Raw genomic sequence first — 20,274 nt, 5'->3', positions numbered from 1 at the left:
TGTAGGCTCATCTACGGTCAGGCTGCTACTCTACGCTCGGATAACTCCAATGATATGTAGAGCAAACATTGTTTAACGTATGTCGATCTAATCTTCGAAACCAGATAAATAACTCCCTCAAGATAGATAAATAGAAGCAGACAAAGAAAGGCATCAATCACTCTAGTGATGTGATGATGATAAAATAAATTTCCAGCTCCAGGGTATGCCATTCCAATATTCTCCAAAAGACTTGCAAAGACCATAAAAATCATAAATGAATGAAAGAACGTAAATCAGACCATACCAGGTCAGATCCAGATCCAGCGAGAGACAAAGACGTACAGCCAGCCAGTCCGCTTGGTGTCGCTTATGTGCGATAGATCTTAACGACGCTGACGATATTCTTCCTGCAAATGGGGCAAATATCCACTTGTCTCGCGCAAACGACACATGCACAGACATGACCACAGTCATAGAAAAGGGCGTCCTGTTCCTCGCTGAAACATATCTGGCACAGGTCCATCTCCTCGTCTGCAACCTCCCAGTAGCTGATTCCCTTGCCGTGGCGTTTGCCGTCCTTGTATCCGCCGACGTACTTGTTTCCCGTCTTGCGCTCGACAAAGGTTCCCTGGCCGTGGCACTTGTCGTCGAACCAGTCTCCATCATAAGTGTCACCGGTGGGATACTCCATGAGCCCCTTACCATGACGCTTGTTGAGGGCAAAGTCGCCGGTGTAGGTGGCGGCCGAGTCGGAAATGTGCTTGCCTTTGCCGTGGCGGTAGCCTTTCATGAAGTCGCCGGAGTAGTAGTCCGATGTGAAGGTAGCCTCGACAGTCTTCGTTCCGGTGAAGGCTTTGATGGGGTGGTTGCGGGATGCGGCCCAGAGGTAGCGAACCAACTCATTGGGGTTGGCGAAGAGGCCCTTTTCATTGTACTGAGCGCGTTCTTCCGACTTGAGCTTATCGCCGACAATGAAGCAAGTCCCGTCGGCGGGATCAATCTCAAAAGTTTCTGCTGACGCAAGGCTTTGAATCTCAGTGTTGTCAACTCGTTGCCAGACTTGGAAGTCCTTGGTTGCGGGCCAATCGAGGTGCTTGCGGATAGCACGCTTGATGGTTTTCTTCCTCTTTGAGAAGAATGATCCCATGGTGCGTAGGGATTGTGACTCGATGTCGAAGAGCTGAATATAGTAGTAAACGTGCTCCACTGGTAGAATGTTTTCAGGCTCCGGTGGGGTCGCATTTTCAGTATTTGTAGTTTCTTGTTCAACCGGAGCGTTGGTTTGATCCTCAGGCGTTGGTGGGCTAGGCTCCTGTTCTTGACTAGGCGCAGGAGGCTGAAGTTCCTCGTCAAGCTGCTGGACATCGCCTGCAATGATGGCTGCTATCACTGCATCGTTTTCATTAGATGAACTCTCATCGATCGCAGTTGCGCTCGCCGGGGCCTCAGTTTGGGGGGTCTCTGGGGTCTCGGTCGCAGGAGCTGGGTTCTCAGTGGCCCCAGAGCTTGGCTCAGTGCTAGGAGAGTCCTCTGTTCCGACGGGTGCAGTGACCTCATCGCTTTCAGGAGATGGCTCTTCGGCATTTGAACTGGCTGAAATGGCCGGCGTTCCGCTCTCTGAGACTTCAACTGCGACCGGTGCTGGGGTCTCCGTGGTTTCAATGATCGGCTCGGTAACTGCAGGCTGCTCCGACAAGGTAACGGCTGCACTAGGCGTGCCGTCAGCGGGACTCTGGTTCTGGTTGCTGGATGAGCCTGCCTCAGCACCTTCCGTGGCTGGGGCAGGTTGCACTTCATCAGACGTTTCAGAGCCAGCCCGCTCAACAACCGCTTCCTCCGGCTTGGAGCGAGTTACAACTGGGATCTCCGGGTCTTTCATCGCGAAGTACTTTGCTTCTCCTGTTTTGCGGGTCAGCATGTGTTTGACTATTACTAGATATCACCCCATAAACTTACCGTCGGACACAATCTGCAACCAATAACGCACAGGACTAACCGGAAGGTCAACAGTAGTTGTGAGATCGGAGACGCGCTTGAGGGCAAGAGTTGGACCACAGCGATCGCGCGTATGACCAATCTGCCAGAGACGAATGTTCTCCGGGCTGACCTCGCGTTCGGACTGCGTAGAGGCCCAGAGCCCAATCTTCTTGCGAACATCAATGAGGTTGGTGGAGCGCGGCACGCTCAAATACATGACACTGTTCGCTGCCTTGGCTTGAGACATGAGATCGTATGAATCGAACAAACTGCCGAGCTGATCATACTTCTGAAGTGTGTAGACTTCAACCTGAATGTCCTCCTGCTCTGCCTCGCTATCAGTCTTCTTTGGTAGGCTGGCTTGACCTGTTTCGTAGTATTGCTTGAGATCATCGGAGACTTCCCACGGTCCCTGAGGGCCAGGAAGGAACTCTTTGACGACATCACTGCGAATATACATAACAGCAATGGCGACATCATGGCCAGTCTTGTGGTCCGGTGTCTCGCCCGGATCCAAACCAAGGTGTGGTCCCAGTGCCGTCTTCTGAGTTAAGCACTCGACTCGGTTGTCACTTCCATCATCAAATGCCAGCCACTTGGAGCCTGGTCCGCCTGGGCGCAGAATGCTAAAAAACTTGCCAGAGGTGCGTCGACCGCGGTGGACGATGTAGCCGTACAGCGCATACTTGCCACACTGACCGTCCATAACGTAGGACGATAAGTCCAACTCCTCGTCCAGGTCAACTCGGTTGTAAAGTAGGCGCCACTGTCGGGCGACCTTGTCTAGTGTTTGACGTCCTAGCTCAACGTGCAAAACTGGGGGCAGCACCCATCGCCCGGCCTTGGCACCAAGATACCAACTGAGGGCCTCGCCCATGGTTTTTGCTTTGTCGGCAGGCACGCATATACGAGAATTGTAATCCCTTGGGATTCTGTTAACATCCTCACGCTGAACACCTTCCGGGAGGGAGTCAAGTGACGGGCTGTCGAACAACTGAGCAAGCTCCTTGGCTGCCGGAGTTCCCTCGAGCTCTAACTCCAAGGACCGACGCAAGCGTTCCCAGAACGCGCAAACATCTCTTGATCCCTCATGGAGGTTGCGAAGGGTGCTAGTGATCGCGTCTGTGTCCACATACTGCAGGGATTGATCTCGCTGCCGCAACTGCCATAGAAACTTTTGCAAAGCATCACATAACGGCTTAGGCTTGACATCACAATTTGTGAGATGCTCAAGGACATTGACACTCTGAATGATTTTGCAGAATGGAGCAACATGAAGCAAAGTTGCTAGTCCAGCAACTTCTGCGCTGTGGTTGACGACAGAATCACCCAGTGGCCGGTAGCCGGTCAGTCCAAGACTATCCCAAGTGGGTTCGGCATCACAAGGGTGCCACCAGAGCGATTTTGTTGGGTCATCGAAAATACGAATGTAGGCCCCAAACGCTACTGTGTCGTCTTGAAGTAGGGCGCGGTGATAGAGGTGTTGACGACGGTGAATTTGATCCCAGGGGCCGTGGAAATTGGTCCAGCCCCAGTCCGGATTGTGTGGATTGAATTGATGACATGAGGACTGGAAAAACCCAGTACGAGGCTCATCAGGATTGTAAGCAATGACTGCAATTTGTGCAGACACTCTCCATGTCTCCTTGCTTGGTTCCGATTGGCTGGCGGCTGCTGGATATTGGGTCTTGAATGTTTCCGCCCAGGCTTCAGTGTCCTCGGTTTTACCGAACTTGATGTCTAGATCCGGAGCGTTCATCTCTAGCTCTCTGTCTCCCGGGCCGCGAGTGATTTTGAACTCGGTCTCAGGTAAGGAGTCGTCGGGCTTCGGCAGGGTGGGTGAGCATTCAATGTACACACTCAGTGACCCAACATTGTTTCCGCGGGGGAAGAACTTGATCGTCCACCAGTATCCTCCAGCAAATGCCGGAGGCGACCGCATGATTTTGGCACGGTTGGGCTTTTCCTTGGTGCCCCGGACACCCTTGAACTTCCACATGAGGCGAACCCGCTCTGCGGGATGGTATTCCGGGTCATCAAGAGATGGGTAGAAGCTCTTCTCCCAATATTCATCTACAAGGTTTAGATATATATAAGTACGGGGATAGGAAAGATCAAACTCACGATCCAAGGCACTCTGATTACGGTCCCCCTCTGCGATCTCCTTCAGTTCAGCCTCGTCGGGGACGGATGTATCTTCCTCTTCCTCCACCCAATAAGCATGCTCCTCTGTATCATCCACCGCTGGCGAATCAGAATCTGGTAATGTCTCCTGGGCTTCGTTATCTTGACGAGCCCCAGTCTCTTCTTGGGCCGCTTCGATTTGTGGTGGGGCTTCATTTTGCGAAGTAATTTCAGTGGGCTGAGAAGCGTCAGCTTCTTGGGCTTCTTGGGGAGCCTCGGTCTGCGAAGGGGCTTCGGTGGTAGCGTCGGGCGTCGTCTCCAGTTGAGACTGGAGAACTGGCGCCGACGGTTCCGTAGCGAGAGGCTCTGTTGAGGGTTGAGGTATTTCTTGAACTATGGTGTTTATCGTGACTGCATTGCTGTCTGTGAGATCGGGAGAACGGGGCTCGGTGTCGAGAGGAAGCGGAACTGGCAGCTGTTCGACGGTGACTGCGGAGTCCATCTTGACGGATCTAAATTGCGGAACGATGGGCAGGTATGATGTTAAACAATCAACGGCAGAAGCAACACAAAACTGAGGGAAACAAAACTGGAGCTGAAAAATGCTGAGGCTCTGCAAGAAACTCGATCAATAAATCTGCAGAAACGATGAGTGTGAGTCACACGAAAAGGCAGCAAGAGCAGCAGGCAGAAGACAGGAAGCTGAGGGCTGAGCGTGGTCGAGAGTCTAGACGGATTGCGATAAGACGCTTATCAGGGGGGCTGTACGGGCTAACAAGGCCGAGGAAGCACTGACAATGCTCGACAAACGAGGGGCCGAGCGAAGAACGATCTGGTGGGACAATGAGGGAGGTAAGTTGGTTGAGACAGGAAAAAAAAAAGGCAAAATAGCAAAAAGTAAAATAAATGGAAGGCTGCAGACCGGAGGAACGAAAGGAAAGTGAATGTTGGGGAGCCTGAAGGGGAGGGCTGCGATAACAAGGCTGTAGAATGAGGCGGTACCACAGCCAAATCAGAGGCGCTCACCGCTGCTTCTGCCTACTCGAGCCAGGACAAAATCTCCTACAGGTAGCTCTATTCGGTTGGGGGGGGGCCACTGGTTCTTATCCTATTCCCAAGGCTCGCAAGGCTGTGAAAAGAAGTCTTATTCGTCTTTATCCGTACCGAGTATCTGCCTTGCCACCGTCTCCTCCCAGACCCCCTTCTCCTGTCGCAATCCCGCCTGGCCCAATGTGAGGGGAAGGGGTCTGCCGACGAGAGAATATCCATCCCCCACTTCGTCCTGCCAGCGTATCTTTGCTTTTGCGCGCTCCAGTTGGGGATTGATTACCTGTTCGGAGGGTCGTGGCGACATGTCGGAAAGCCATAATGCCAAACTAAATGCCATTCGTCTTATCGGCTCCATCCAGGCCACGGCGATCAAACCCACAGGACATTCCACTCAACTGATCAATTCCAGGCGAGCGGTCATCGTGATTCGTCGAGCCGACAACCCTCCCACCTGAAACTTTGCCCCTTCCCCTCGCCTCTGCCATGCACTCCAGACACCGGAACTCCGGAACGGATCTGTTTCTTGTCTGAAGAGAGAATTTGTTCCTGGCTTTTTCTTTGGGTCAACTTTTCGCTCAGTTTCCACATCCTCGGGTCTTTCTGGGATCCTTCTCGCCACGCAGCTATTTTCGAGTCCGAATGTGCGCCGAGAACGGTCGGACGACCAAAAGGTGGAGTCGATTTGTTGTCCAAGAAAAATGATACGGGTTCCAACTGCAGCTATGCAGCATGACCATTCGGACTGTGCCAATGAGGCCCCAAAGCTATCTCCAGACGGGAATTCGCAATCCTTAATCAGCTTTGTGATTGCTCAGTAACTGATGGGCATTGTCCTGCGCGCGCGAATGTGGCGGCAACGATGAGTGGAAACACTACTGTTGCTTCCGCGTACACCTTCACGGACTGACCATCTGCCTTGATCTTACCCCAGCTGACAGCCTCATCCGGACGAGCCCCAGCGTCGCTGCCGTCGAACTCCTGTGCCGTGTTTATGTATACCGCGTGCTCCGCCCCGTTCCGCATCAGACAGGCGTTGGCAATATGGTGTTTTACGACCCCCCCGCCGAGAATGATCATTCCCGCGCGAGCTGCCCGTACAGCCATGGTATTGATGCGACGAAGGTCATCAACGATATCTACTCGAAGTCGGCGAGGAGACGCGCGGAATGTGTGGAAATATAACATGTCACCAAGCGACCCGTCGGTGAGGGCGGGGCAAAATATGGGGATATTGTTTTTGGCAGCCCAATAAAGTACGGAGTCCTCGTGGTTGATTTCTCGACCTAGGCGCTCGATGATGCGACTCGGGGTCCAGTGTAGCTCGTCCTCTTCGTCTCCCGTTTCCTGGGCTTTCTTGTTGGCTGCGTCTTGCTCTTCCAGCATCTTGTCAAGAATGGGCACCAGCCAATCTTCGAAGGCGCAGTAGTTGCTGTTGGGAACGATAAGATTCCCAATCCGGTTGAGTCCTTTCGCTCGCAGTCCAGCACCGGGTGCTGTGAAATTGCCCATGTATGTGGGAGCTAGGCATTTGATCAGATCCTCCTCAACCCCACCGGCAGTTGTAACGATGGCAGAAACGTGGCGATGGCGGACTAGGTAGCGGATTGTATCGCGCAAACCGGAGGAGATTAGATTCGAGGTGTAGCCTAGAAAGATTGTGGTCTTGTCGCCGGTTTCAGGATGACGATAGGCGCGCTGTTCACGATGGCAATGGTTAGCGGGTGCTCAATTGCAAGCATTCGCAAGTAGAGAATACCATTTCATTGATGATGCGAGCTGCATCAGCCACGGCGCTGCTCTGGAAACCCATATACTTCATGTTGTCGACCATCTCTGCGACGGTGATATCACGGCCCTGGAACTGCTCAAAGTCTACCCCGCTAACCCTGTGAGTCCCCTCAGGGACAGGTTCTGAGGCGACAAGCACAGCATCTGTGGCGGAGGAAGGGGGAGCGTTGTTGAATTGACCTGACATTGTGAAAGTCGGAACAGCTGAGGATGTAAACTGAGAATTGGGAGAGCAATAGTTGTGTCAGTGTGGCAGTGGTGCGGGGAGATTAAGACCAAAAAAAAGTTAAACCAGAAATATGTTGGTGCCTGAGCCCTGAGGCCGCAGTGGAAAAGCACCCGCACTGATTGCCTTTCAGGCTAAGTACTACTGGGGGATAGTTTTATGCCTTAGGAGCCAGGCCACAAAGCTGCAAAGGGTCTCGCCTCAGGCACTAACCGCTCTAGGGCAAGTGACAAAAGTTAGGCTCCTTCGAGGGATCCGCATTTGAAGATTGGAATCGGTTTCAATTAGGTGGAAGCAATAATCCCTGACCAACAGAATCCATCCCAGCTGCTCAGCAAGGTTCCAACCTTCCCGCTGGTCGCTGGGGACTGCCACTGACTGGTCACGGTCTCGAGTGCTGCTCCTCATTCATGATCTTCTCTCTCCCCTGCGCAGGGCCTTCCACTTCCTTTCTTTCCACTCCTTCACTCTCTGCTTTCGACCATCGTCTTCGCGCTGGAATTCCGTTTGAATCATATTTCCGACTTGAACTCTGAAAACTCCAGGAGTTCGAGTTTTGAAGTCCGTGGGTCCTCTGCCACTGCAGCGCCAACTCCTTGCAGCTGTCCCGGCCGATTGCTTGACACGTTCTCCGTGCGTGCGGTTGAAAGGTAAGCAAAGTCGATTCAACAATGGAGTTTATTCTTCAAATCTGTGCTCTCTGAACTGTCTCGTCCACGGTCGCCTTGTCACACCCGGCAATAACCACTGTCGTTCTTATTTGACTGGCCTAGGCGCCATCCCGTCATGGAAACGCCGCCTGTGGAAGCAAACTCAAAAGGCTGTTTATTCTCGGCCACCCAGATCACAGTTTATCTACAGTTTAAACTCGTCGTGTCTATGATGTCTTATCTAAGACAATCCAACCTCGAGTCTCGTCCAGGGATTTGTTCTGGGCTGCTGGCCGAGCTTCACCCGCGTTTTTGCCAATCGCCAAACTCTCCGATGCGACTGGCCTGCTTAGCTAATTTTGAAGATGGATGGCCCGTGCTTCGATTCAGTTCAAGATCACGTGTTCCCCACACTCTCTAGCCCTGTCGTCTTCCGCTTCTAGTCCCCCTGCCTTTTATTAGAGCTGGTTTTCGAATCCGACGTTACTCCATTTGCCTACACTCAGAGCGCACAGAGCAAGTTCATGACTAACCGGCTGCAGGGCGCTTTGCCAGGTTATTCCCGCCCGTACCCTCTAGCATGGTCCGGTGATGTCTGCGCGATATTCCCAATCGTCTGGGTTCAACCCCCGAGACCGTTCTCCGCCCCAACGATTCGGTGATCGTCGACCTCCCGCCGGCCCTCGTGGCTCCGAAGATGGGGGCCTGCCTATGGGTCGAGAGCCTCCCAGGGCTCCCAAGGCCTTGATTGATACCCCTCGAGGGGGTTCGTTTGGCGGTCGAGGTCGAGGCTACGGCCGTGGAGATTTTCGCGACAGGGACCGCGACCCCCGTGACCGTGACCGAGAACGCGACCGTGACTTTCGAGACCCCCGCGATGGACCGCCGCCATTTCGACGCGATATCGACCGCGATTGGGGCCGTCGCGGCCATGATTTTGACGTGAGAGAACCGCGGGTCGGTTTTGGGCGCGGTCGTTCACGTTCGCCTCCACCCCTTCGTGACTTTCGTGATATGAGAGAGCCGCTAGGTCGAGATCCCGATGCTACCCGGATGCGCCGTGGTTCGAGAGATAGTATAATGTCGGCATCCTCGGCAGTGCCTGATGGCCCTCCCCCTGTTGGCCACCATTCTCGCCCTGGCCCGATGCGTGGCCGAGGTCGCGGTGACTGGGAAGGTGGGCGCGGTCGTGGCCGGATGCCATACCTAGATGATCGTGACTCGTTTCGGCGTCGGAGTCGGTCACGCGACACCAGATGGGATCGAGACCGAGACCGCGACCGTGACCGAGATAGAGACCGAGCTATTGAACGCGATCGTGACCGAGAACGTCTACCTGTGGATAGAGATAGAGAGAGAGACATTGATAGACGTGACAGGGACCGCGATCTAGATCGTCGAGATAGGTTTGATCGCCGTGATGAATTGGACCGCCGCGTAGATCGCGATGACCGAGACAAACCAGCAGACTTGTTATGGAAGCGAGATCAACCACCGAGTCGGGTTGATAACAAAAATGCTCCTGCTCCGTCTGTATCTTCTGTTGCACCGCCCTTGCACACTGGCCCTGCGCTATCCGACAGGATTTCTGACCCATTGAATGCCGAGCACCCTCGAAGACCATCTGCTGCAGAGCCTTGGCGCGATATAGAGCGACTCGAGTCTTTACCTCCTCGATCAGAGCTTGCGAAAGAGTTCGTCCCTCCGCCCGTTGTCAAACGCTCTACGCCCCCTGCTGCTCCTCAAGTTCCAGCCTTTGGTTCCGTAACCGCGCCCATACCCGATCTGTCCGCTGACAAGCCGCCGGCCGATGCGTCCTCAGCCGTCTCATCATCCACCAAACCTGAAAAGGAACGGCAGGAGCCTCCAGCTAAACCTCAAATGTTGCCCCCTACGGGACCCAAAGCAGACCGCGGCCCGCCTCATGTGTCGGAACCGCATGTTCGCCGTGATGAAGCCAAATGTGATGAAGGTACCGATGCTCCTGGCAAGCCAGAGAGTCCAGTGCGGTCTTTCAAAACACCTCAGACGGTGTCTGTTGGACTCCAGAAACCGGCAGAACTCTCACCACCAACTGCCCCTGCAGCCATGATTGCCAAAGAGCGTGCACTTACCCCCGATTCATCCCCTAATAAATTGAGTTCGGCTACCAACTTTCCAGACCCAGCGCGGGACCCTCCTGCCGCAGGCCTTTCCATGTCCCCAGGCTCGCGTACATCCCCACGCATGGCTCCATCGAGTATCCCCACTGGTCCTCGCGCGCTTCAACAACGGCCACAGCCATCTCGCGGGCCTTCTAAAGGTAACAAACAATGGGTTCGGCCCGGCTACAACCGGCCACAGCCCGCGACAAGTCCAATTTTACCACCTAAAAGAGACTCGATTGATGGCAAAGACAGAAGCTTGTCTTTGGGCGACGATATCAATAAGGGCGACATGAGAATGGACCTCGATGATCACGTGATTATCCCGACAGCAACACGATCCGAGACTGAGAAAGATAGTGTTGTGCATGAAGATAAGGAAAACATGCTTAATCCGGAGCCACCTACGGAAGGTCAAAAGCGAACAACTAGCCCTGTCCGGCCATCTTTACAGGAGACACCTGCCAAACCCGCTATTGACAACGATCCCGATGATGTGGAGATACCCGACTTTGGACGATCTAGCGACGAGGAGGACGAAAATGTGTTCACGCAGGAGTACTTAGAGGAGCGGAAACAAATATTCGAAAAGGACATGAAAGCTTTGCGTGCGGAAATGCCGCCTCCACCACTGGAAGACCCGACCATTGTGTCACTACTCATGCGCATTCAGCTTTTGGGCATGATCGCGAATGAGACTGTACCTCCCAAAGCTCCCGAGCCTTCTGCGCCAACAAATGGATCCGTCACAACAGAGGAGGTGCAGGCTCCTTCTACGAACACGGACGTTGACAAGCAGACCGAGGAGCAAGAGCCGCCGACAAAGTTGGTTCTGGATTCGCTTCCTGATGCGCTCTCTGTTGAGAACCTCCCATTCTTGCAAATGGGACCTCCTACACCCGTGTCCGACTTCGATGTTTGCCAAGAAAATAACACGACCCATGAACGCATCAAATCAGTTCTTCGCGGCGAGTTGATTGATCACCGAAAGGCCATCGCCAAGAAAAATGCTGAGCTACGGTCAGTTTGGCTCAACCACTACAAGCGGTGGAGATTGAGTGTGTGGGAAATGGATCGTGAAAAAGACAAGGACAAGACATCTGTAACCCCGGGACTAACACCTCCTCCGGCACCACCACCGCCAGCAACGCCCACACCTCTCCTCGAGACTCGCTCGGAGGGGCGGCGGTACAAAGGAAACAGCGAGCTGGATTTTCAAAATGCCCTCCGCGCATCAGAGATTTCTGCTCAAGAGGAGCTTGCTAGACGACGCGAGAACAAAGCCACGGCACAACCAGATCTCAATCGCGAGGCTGTCATACCGGATATGCTGGAACCACGCGACGCCAAAGCTCTTATCTTCAAGGACACGAACAACATCGTCCAACCTTCTCAAGCTATGGATGTATTCGGTTTCCTACCGCCACCCAATGACTTTACTCCTGAAGAGCACGAAAAGTTTACAGATGCTTTCATGGCCCATCCCAAGAAATGGGGTAAGATTGCAGAGGCCTTGCCTGGGCGAGACTTCAAGCAGTGTATTGTTCATTATTACTTGACCAAGGAAGAGATCAAATACAAGGCCAAGTTGAACAAGCGCTGGAGTCGCCGCGGGCGTGCGCGAAGATCCGCTAGGCCCAAATCTAATGCACTCATGGCGGATCTGGGCGTTGTCAAGCCTGATTATGACGGCGAGGAGGAACCGACACCTGTGACTGACACCGGCCGTCCACGTCGTGCAGCCGCGCCAACCTTCGGGGACACTTCTGCAGACGCAGAGCAGAGTGCCAACGGCCGTCGGGGTGCTGCGGCAAAGGATGCTGAGCAGGTCGAGAAACCCGCAGGACGACGAGGACCGCGCGCCGGCACTGGATCTCGGGGTGGTCGCAGAGGCAAAGTAGCCCAGCAACAGCAGCAATTGCAACAGCAACAGCAACAGCAGCAACCTTCGCTGACTCCACAGCAAGAGCAGCCAGATCTGCTGGCAACAGCGGTAGCGAGCGCAGCAATACCAGCCGCGCCGATTGTCACTGTCGCGAACCCCGAAGTGCCGGATATGAGCCTGGAAGCAGCTAGCGGCCCTGGAGTTGTTAGGTTTCGGGATCAACTCGAGGAGGACCGGGTTGATGTGCCTCCGCGGTCAAAGTCTGGTAGGGGTCGCCCTAGAGATGGGGTGTATGCGCTCGAACCTACCGACATGGATAGCACGTCAACAACGCCTGCTCCTGGCGCTGTCCGGCCGGATATGAACTACAACTCTCCGCAAACGACAAGCTACTGGTCCGTTCCTGAACAGCGCGACTTCCCATCGCTTCTAGCACACTTTGGCCGGGACTTTGAGGGAATTTCCAACTTCATGAAGACAAAGTCCACTCAAATGGTAAGACATACGCTTCGGCTTTCCTTTTTTTTTTTTTTTTTCCCTCTCTTTTCAATGACATTTGGTTCTGACGAGTGCTTCAGGTCAAAAACTATTTCCAGCGACAACTTGATTCTGGCAAGAAAGATTTTGAGGATATTGTTAATAATGCGGAATCCAAGAAAGCCCGCGGCGAGCCTCCAACTGCTCTGCCGATACCTAACTTTACCACTAAACGACGTTATGAAGCCACTCCTTCGGCCGTGAGTATGTCCAGGCCGCTCGCGCCTCATACTGAGGCCACGCCTGAGTTTGAGGATAATCGCCTTGGACCTGCTGCCAGGCACGCTGCGCTGCCCTCACAGCCGGTATCCCTGCACACCCGTCCGCTTCATGAGCGAGAGCGCAGTATCTCCTCCCGGTATCCACCACTCGCGCAAGCTAGCAATGCTCCGATGGCACCTCACTCGCCGGCGATGGCTCTTAACGAGGAACCGCCTCAGGGTATTCACGCTCAGCCTGGGTTACCACCGCGCATGTCGGGACCGCGCTTGGGGTACTTCCATGATGATAGGCGTGATACCGTCCTGTCTCATGCAACACCTCGGGCTCATGATCATGCGCTCTCCTCGCGGCAGGTCAATGCATCTGCCCCGGAGATTGCGAGAATGGAGCCGCTTCCCAGTCAAGGGTTCCGCGGCGTGGAAATGCACGGATCGCCTTTAATGTCAGGTCAAAGTGCGACTGGCACGTCACATCAAGCCTACCTGCAGTCGTTGGCCCAATCCCACGCTCAACCTCCGCCGCTTTTGTCACACAGTTCCCACTCACGCCAGCCTAGCCTGACGAAGCCTCCCGGCTCTCCCTTGCAAGCACTAGGAAGGCCTGATCCGGAGATGTCTCATATTCGACGTGATTCAATGGGTCAAAGGTCGTTCTACCCGTTATCCGCGCCGCACGTTGGGGTTTCACAAGCAGCTCCAGTTTTGTCTCCGTCTAGAGAGCTTCCTCGTGCGGCATTGACGCCAGTCGAGCCGGAACCGCCTCGCCAAGTTCCCGCGAAGCGGTCAAACATCATGAGTATTTTGAACGACGAACCCGAAGAACCTCAACCTCGGAAACGCTTCGCAAGTGACCAGTCTTCGACCATGGCTGCGGGGCCCTCCAGCTCTCCCTCACGGCCGGTGTACACTGGTGGTTCGTCACTGCCACAGCCGCCCTCGCGGCAGGAGGAATCCATACTCTCGGCTTCCCAGCCAAGAGGCTCGGCATACCCCCAGCAGAACCCATACCAGCCACCCTCGCGCCCGTATTCCGAGTACTCTTCATACAGTTCGGTGCCTGGGACGTCAGGGCCTGCCGGAAACAATGACTGGCTGGGAAGGTTCGACCCTCGGAATCAGCAATCGCAACAGCCATCCTCAGCTCCTCCGCCGCCCAGTAGCCGGCCTTCTACGACACTGGCTCCACAGCCACCATACTCGCCGTTCGCCTCTAGCCAGACTCCTTCTGCCCAGATGCTATCAAACCTTAATGCCCCATCTCCTGCGCCCACTCCACCGCCAGTACCGGTTTCTCAGCGTCCCTCGTACCCTCCATCTGTCTATGCGCCATCGCCTGCGCCACAATCCCAAGGTACTGGAGGAGCGCGTGATATTCCTTCCCAGGGTTCCATCTATCGGTCGGCCATTAGCTCTCCTACGCCGCGAAACAGCCATATCGCGTACTCCTCACGTCCGGGACTCTCTTCAATTCCATCGTACGGGTCGAGTGCGCAGACAGTACCGGTAACAAGTCATATGCCAGGCACGCCCCAACAACACCCGAGTGGACCTTCGGGATATTCACAAATGCAACCTTTGGTCGCACATCAACCTCAACCACATCGGCCCCATCTGGGACTGGGTGGAACACCCTATGGTCGCAATACGCCTCCTCCACAACCATCGGCATCAAGAATGGCGCCTCTGTCAAGTGCCGCTTCTCAACAGATCGGCCGCTCCTATACCCCTCCGACAGTCTTGCAGCCGACTCCGACGGGTGGGATGGCGTACGCACCAAATGGGCCTGGTAATCCCCACCCGCTTCAGGCACGGGCAGTCGGTCCTGGCTCACTCCACGAGCCGGTTCCTGTCGTTCCCGGACCAGGACCGCATGGGGGCTCGGCTCATCATAGTCGGGTTTACAGTCAAGGCTCCAACCCGTATCCCGGACCGTTACCGTCTCAGCATCCGAGTCGGTAGAGTAACGGGCTGTTGGGGTTGAAGTATAACCTACACTAAATCATGCGGCTTGTCGAAGGATCTGATGATGTATCATAGGACGTTCTTTCTCTTCTCCCAGGCCCTCTCTATATTTACCACCTTCTTTGCGGCGCTCACTTGGGCGAGATATGTTCCATAACTATGAGTTGATGTACAGTAGATGACTCAATCATCATAGACGATTTGTCAATATGCAATGTCTTTCAGGTTCAAATGCCTCGCAGCAAGCTGTTCTGGGCCGATGTCATCGATCACGTTAGATGTAAGAATTCCTGTTGTAGAATGGGAATCATGACGCACGTCAAGAACGCCCAGAAGCGCCCAGCGCGTCTTACGATCCTTGTCGGCCTCGGACTCTCGGCTTCCTGCCTTGGGTAAGCTTGGTGATGTTAAGCGTGGCAGATGAGATAAGTCAAGACGGAAGGGTCCTCTTCATCCACACAATATAAACTATATTCAACAGGTACTGCTGCTTCAGAGCAATGAGCTCCATAAGGAACAAATTCGAGATTGAACGTTACTCGGTATCAGGGAGACTCGTGAATGTTGTGCAGTGTAACAACGTGCATTACTCGCGCTGACTAACTCTTCCCAGCGGGTGACATCACCTCCCCCAGGCGACTTCGACTTCCCGTTCGACAGGAAACAGGAACCGACCACGCTCGACTCTTTCTCAGCGCTCTTGCATCATCTCTGGGTCCCTCCAGAGCCTCTCAACGAACGATATCCATCCATCCATTCACCGCAGCACAGGGCCACCTCCAGCTTTGTTCCCCGACCTCCATAGACGATGCGATCCACACATCCATGGCCCATGGCCCATCACCTTGGCTCTCGCTCGCTATGATGTCGTCCAAAGACCGGGGGCGGCCCTCAACGCGTCGTGGAGCTTATCGCGCTCTTGGCCATGCAATCCCGTTTCCCACATACCATGCGATCTGACTCGAGCGCCTGTTTGTTGCGATTCCCCATGGGTGAATTGCGAGCAACGATGCAATCATATTCGCTGATATCCCGAGCCGTGGGTTGCTACTCCATAACGAAACAAGCCGGTCTACCCTAGGCCTAACTGCTGTCCTCCTGTCGGATATGGTATGACGTCGATTTATCTCCCGCATTGGGATTTGGGGTTGATCGTGTGAGATGGGCCGTGAACGCTGGGTATAAGTGTGGGTTTTCGTCCTCGATATCCAGGGGATTGATATCAACCTTACTCAATTGTCACTTGCGACTAACATCTACCTTTGATACTGCTTCTAGCAGACCGCTAGCTTTCTCGACTTGCGGTCGGAAGTGGTTTCCTTTATACTTTTTCATTTCCAAATCCGCTTGCTTTCTCGTGCATCGGTCCGTCACCTCACGTGGTCCCCCCATAGACCCGCCTGCGCTATGGCGGTTGAGGAGGACGCCCAAAACCCACTCCACCAAGGTGTGGTGGATCCGGAGAAGAAGAAGGAGCAGCAAGAACACAGACCGTCCATGCAGCCTGGCGATACTCACGCCGAGCGTGCTTCACAATCATCGAACAGCGACCATGACGATCGCGGTAAAGTCAGGCCGGATGGGAAACGAGAACTGACAGAGGACGAAGCTTACGAGTGCCTTGGTTTCTGCTTTCCTTGGTACAAGAAATGGACTATCCTCACCGTCATCTTCGTTGTGCAAAGTTCCATGAATTTTAACAGTAGTACCTACTCAAATGCGGTTTCTGGTCTGACAGAACAGTTCGGGATCAGTGAACAAGCGGCCCGGGTTGGTCAAATGATCTTTTTGGTTGCCTACGCCTTTGGCTGTGAGCTTTGGGCGCCGTGGAGTGAGGAGTTTGGCAGATGGCCTATCATGCAACTCAGTTTGACCTTCATGAACATCTGGCAGATTCCTTGTGCTTTGGCCCCGAATTTTGGGACCATGGTGGTCGGTCGTTTCCTGGGTGGTATCAGCTTGGCCGGAGGCTCGGTCACTCTGGGAATGACGGCTGATATGTGGGAGGCCGATGATCAAGGTTTTGCTGTGGCATATGTAGTGCTGTCGTCTGTCGGAGGCACTACGATCGGTCCCTTCTTCGGTGGAATGATGGAGCAGTGGCTGCATTGGCGCTGGAACTTCTGGATCCAGCTCATCTTTGGCGGTGTCACCCAGATCCTGCACTTCTTCCTTGTTCAAGAAACTCGGTCGACTATTCTCCTTGACCGCGAGGCTAAACGCCGCCGCAAGTCCGGCGAAGACCCGAACATTTACGGCCCGAACGAACTGAAGACGCCGAGACTGGACTTCAAAGATGTCCTGCGTATCTGGCGCCGGCCCTTCGAGATGTTCCTCCGTGAACCGATTGTGCTCTTCCTCTCCTTGCTATCTGGTTTCTCTGACGCGTTGATCTTCACCTGCATCGAGTCGTTCGCTCTCGTCTTTGAGCAGTGGGACTTCAACCCCTTAGAGATTGGTATGTGCTTCGGCACTATTCTCATCGGATACGGCTTGGCCTATGCGATTTTCCTCCCAGATATCTGGCGCCAGCACCAGGTTCGGATAAAGCACGGTACTGCCGCCCGACTACCCGAGCGCCGCCTATTGCTCCTCCTGTTCATCGCCCCCCTGGAAACCATCGGCCTCTTCGGCTTCGCATGGACCACCATGGGTCCCGAAGTCAACCACTGGATCGTCCCGCTCGTCTTCGTGCTCTTAATCGCAATCGCCAACTACGGCATCTACATGTCCACAATCGACTACATGGTTGCCGCATACGGACCCTACTCTGCCTCCGCCACAGGCGGCAACGGTTTCGCCCGTGACTTCCTCGCCGGCTTGTCTGCTATGTATGCGACGCCCATGTACGAGAACATCGGTGGCAGGCTCCACTTGCAGTGGGCTTCTACGATTCTTGGTGCCCTGGCCATTTTCGTCACGATCCCGATCTACATCTTCTACTGGAAGGGGCCGCAGATTCGTGAGAAGAGTAAGTTTGCTCAGACGCTTGCGGCTGATCGGGCGAGACATGAGGGCCGTCGAGCTAGTCATTTGAGTGCTAGAGAGAAGCCGTATTCGGTTTGAGTACTCTAAAAGGGTTTTTATGGGATTTTGAATTATGATTTGCTTTTTATGTTCATTATGTATTATACCTAGATGAGTACATATATTATTTAGATATATCTCTCCGACCCTTGATCACACGAAAACATATATCGTAGCCCGACCGCATTGTCACTTCATTGCTGGTCCTAGCCACAAATCAATCTGGGTATTTTAAAAGGCTTCTAGCTATCCAGCCAACTCCAGTATTTTATAATCCATTGCTCCGAACGCTGTAGTCTATACGTCCTTCAACGTAGATTGAAGTGTAGTACTGAAGCTGTCAAGCATTCGGGGAAGTGCCCGCGACTCCCGCAGTGGGGCAAAGAGATGGAGTGCCGTGCCTAGCCGGGGCCGTCGAGTGCGGAATCATTCCCGAATTCCCGCTGTACATAGCGCGCTGTACCCTGTACCATTACCATGCTCTGCGCTGTAGACTCTAATACTGCCCAGGAGAGCCTTCTGTCTCTGTGCGGGGATTCGGGCTCAACAGCCACCGCACCAAAGCCCGGAAATGTACCGTGCACTGGGCGCCGTCATGGAATTCGGATATAAAGGCTCCTCCAAACCTTCAATTTGCACCACTCACGACCGATTTATTTGCATTCGGTAACGGCCTCTTTTTTTTTGTATTCGGTCGCCATGGCTCTCCAAACAGTCGCCATCGCTACAATCGCAGTGGTCTACTTCATCATCCGCTACTTCAACCGCACTGATGTCCCCAAGATCAAGGGTCTCCCGGAAGTCCCAGGCGTGCCTATCTTCGGTAACCTTATTCAACTCGGAAATCAGCACGCAACGGTAGCCCAGAAATGGGCGAAGACGTTTGGGCCTGTCTTTCAGGTGCGGATGGGGAATAGGGTGAGACTTTTCTTTCTGCTTGTCTGTCTATTTGTATTCACGTGGAAAATGCTAATGGTGTCTGCTATAGCGCGTCATCTTCGCCAACACCTTCGACTCCGTCCGTCAGCTCTGGATCAAAGACCAGTCCGCCCTGATCTCCCGACCGACATTCCATACCTTCCACAGCGTCGTTTCCAGCTCGCAGGGATTCACAGTTGGAACATCACCATGGGATGAATCGTGCAAGCGCCGTCGCAAGGCCGCTGCGACAGCGCTGAACCGTCCCGCAACACAATCGTACATGCCCATCATCGACCTCGAGTCAACAACTAGCATCAAGGAGCTTCTCAAGGACAGTACCAATGGCGGGGTCGACATCAATCCCACGGCGTACTTCCAGCGGTTTGCGCTGAACACGAGTTTGACGCTGAACTATGGAATTCGGATCGAGGGGAATGTCGACGATAAGCTACTGAAAGAGATTGTGGATGTTGAGCGTGGTGTATCCAACTTCCGCAGCACGAGTAACCAGTGGCAGGACTATATTCCACTTCTGAGAATCATGCCGAAGATGACTCGTGAGGCTGATGAGTTCCGCGTGCGCAGGGATAAGTACCTTACTTATCTTTTGGATGTGCTGAAGGATCGTATTGCGAAGGGGACGGATAAGCCTTGTATTACGGGGAATATTCTTAAGGATCCGGAGGCGAAACTCAACGATGGTATGCTCTTCTCATCACACCTTCTTTCCATAAATATTGACATGACCTAGCTGAAATCAAATCCATCTGCCTGACCATGGTGTCCGCCGGTCTCGACACCGTCCCCGGCAACCTCATCATGGGAATCGCCTACCTCGCCTCTGAAGACGGCCAACAAATCCAAAAGCGCGCTTACGACGAAATCATGAAAGTCTACCCCGACGGCGACGCATGGGAGAAATGCCTCATCGAGGAGAAGGTCCCCTACGTCACTGCTCTCGTCAAGGAAACACTCCGCTTCTGGACCGTTATTCCCATCTGCCTTCCCAGAGAAAGTACAAAGGATATCACATGGAATGGCGCAGTTATTCCTAAGGGAACTACATTCTTCATGGTATTTCTCACTCCTTTCGCCCGAAATCATCAAACAGCCCAACGATACTGATCAACCCAACAGAACGCCTACGCAGCAGACTACGACGAAACCCACTTCAGCAACGCCTACGCCTTCGAACCAGAGCGCTACCTAACAGCCTCCTCCGACGGCTCGGGAACCCCGCACTACGGCTACGGCGCCGGGTCCAGAATGTGCGCTGGCTCTCACCTCGCGAATCGGGAACTCTTCACAGCGTACGTGCGCCTCATTATGGCGTTCACCATGCACCCGGCCCGTAAGAGTGACGATAGACCTATCCTGGATGCGATTGAGTGTAATGCTATCCCGACGGCGTTGACGACGGAGCCGAAGCCGTTTAAGGTTGGATTTAGACCGAGGGATCGGAGCGTTCTAGAGAGGTGGATTTTGGAGAGTGAGGAGCGGACGAAGCATTTGAACTAGAGTTGTTTTATAAATTATGTGATGAGTATATGTGGTGGGAATTCATAATATTTATATCTTATCTTTGTATAAAGTACGAGTCTGAGGGATCTGCCTGGGCAGTGATGGAGTTGTATTTGTTCAGCATATTTAGCACACAGCTAGTTTCGGAGCGGGAGGATCATGATCTAGAGAGCCCGAAGCACTCAATGATACTAAAGAATACCAGATAACCTACAGAGGACCTCCAACAGTCTACTCACGACTCAAAAATTAGATCAAG

General features: G+C 53.7%; 5 protein-coding genes across 5 annotated transcripts; 3 read left to right on the top strand and 2 right to left on the bottom strand.

The window, feature by feature from the left end:
* Nucleotides 1-97: 97 nt before the first annotated feature.
* On the bottom strand, nucleotides 98-4,971 carry BDV17DRAFT_55702 (putative MATH and UCH domain protein). Its single transcript, XM_073764779.1, has 4 exons — nucleotides 4,852-4,971; nucleotides 4,084-4,720; nucleotides 1,939-4,032; nucleotides 98-1,881 (listed from the first exon to the last, which is right to left on the bottom strand). The coding sequence occupies exons 2-4, from the start codon at nucleotides 4,583-4,585 to the stop codon at nucleotides 350-352; spliced, it is 4,128 nt and encodes a 1,375-aa protein (XP_073616625.1). The 5' UTR covers nucleotides 4,586-4,720; nucleotides 4,852-4,971; the 3' UTR covers nucleotides 98-349.
* Nucleotides 4,972-5,928: 957 nt separating this feature from the next.
* Nucleotides 5,929-7,108, bottom strand: BDV17DRAFT_281240 (deoxyhypusine synthase; the record flags this gene model as incomplete). The annotated part of the gene is made up of 2 exons (XM_073759994.1): nucleotides 5,929-6,828; nucleotides 6,890-7,108. The coding sequence occupies 2 exons, from the start codon at nucleotides 7,106-7,108 to the stop codon at nucleotides 5,929-5,931; spliced, it is 1,119 nt and encodes a 372-aa protein (XP_073616624.1).
* A 5,237-nt stretch (nucleotides 7,109-12,345) lies between these two features.
* On the top strand, nucleotides 12,346-14,807 carry BDV17DRAFT_260998 (MYB DNA-binding domain protein). Its single transcript, XM_073757606.1, has one exon. It carries the CDS (start codon nucleotides 12,570-12,572, stop codon nucleotides 14,541-14,543), a length of 1,974 nt encoding a protein of 657 aa, XP_073616623.1. The 5' UTR covers nucleotides 12,346-12,569; the 3' UTR covers nucleotides 14,544-14,807.
* Nucleotides 14,808-15,607: 800 nt separating this feature from the next.
* On the top strand, nucleotides 15,608-17,655 carry BDV17DRAFT_55672 (putative MFS multidrug transporter). Its single transcript, XM_073764777.1, has 2 exons — nucleotides 15,608-15,733; nucleotides 15,825-17,655. Exon 2 carries the CDS (start codon nucleotides 15,954-15,956, stop codon nucleotides 17,610-17,612), a length of 1,659 nt encoding a protein of 552 aa, XP_073616622.1. The 5' UTR covers nucleotides 15,608-15,733; nucleotides 15,825-15,953; the 3' UTR covers nucleotides 17,613-17,655.
* Nucleotides 17,656-18,094: 439 nt separating this feature from the next.
* BDV17DRAFT_55643 (cytochrome P450) lies at nucleotides 18,095-20,014 on the top strand (the record flags this gene model as incomplete). Its single annotated transcript, XM_073764776.1, has 4 exons — nucleotides 18,095-18,491; nucleotides 18,562-19,195; nucleotides 19,246-19,568; nucleotides 19,632-20,014. The coding sequence occupies exons 1-4, from the start codon at nucleotides 18,273-18,275 to the stop codon at nucleotides 20,010-20,012; spliced, it is 1,557 nt and encodes a 518-aa protein (XP_073616621.1). The 5' UTR covers nucleotides 18,095-18,272.
* Nucleotides 20,015-20,274: the final 260 nt, after the last annotated feature.

The sequence above is a fragment of the Aspergillus undulatus genome (genome assembly GCF_047715775.1).
Source record: "Aspergillus undulatus strain CBS 261.88 unplaced genomic scaffold BDV17scaffold_18, whole genome shotgun sequence".
NCBI lineage: Eukaryota > Fungi > Ascomycota > Eurotiomycetes > Eurotiales > Aspergillaceae > Aspergillus > Aspergillus undulatus.
This window is presented reverse-complemented; position numbering and strand designations above follow the sequence as displayed.

Excerpts from the sequence above, each read along its gene's own strand:
- BDV17DRAFT_55702 (XM_073764779.1), bottom strand. The coding sequence starts at position 4,585 with ATGGACTCCGCAGTCACCGTCGAACAGCTGCCAGTTCCGCTTCCTCTC. Across the intron at positions 4,033-4,083 it reads TAATCAGAGTGCCTTGGATC|ATGAATATTGGGAGAAGAGC; the intron begins GTGAGTTTGATC and ends TAAACCTTGTAG. Across the intron at positions 1,882-1,938 it reads GTTGCAGATTGTGTCCGACG|GAGAAGCAAAGTACTTCGCG; the intron begins GTAAGTTTATGG and ends CCCGCAAAACAG.
- BDV17DRAFT_260998 (XM_073757606.1), top strand. The coding sequence starts at position 12,570 with ATGTCCAGGCCGCTCGCGCCTCATACTGAGGCCACGCCTGAGTTTGAG.
- BDV17DRAFT_55672 (XM_073764777.1), top strand. The coding sequence starts at position 15,954 with ATGGCGGTTGAGGAGGACGCCCAAAACCCACTCCACCAAGGTGTGGTG.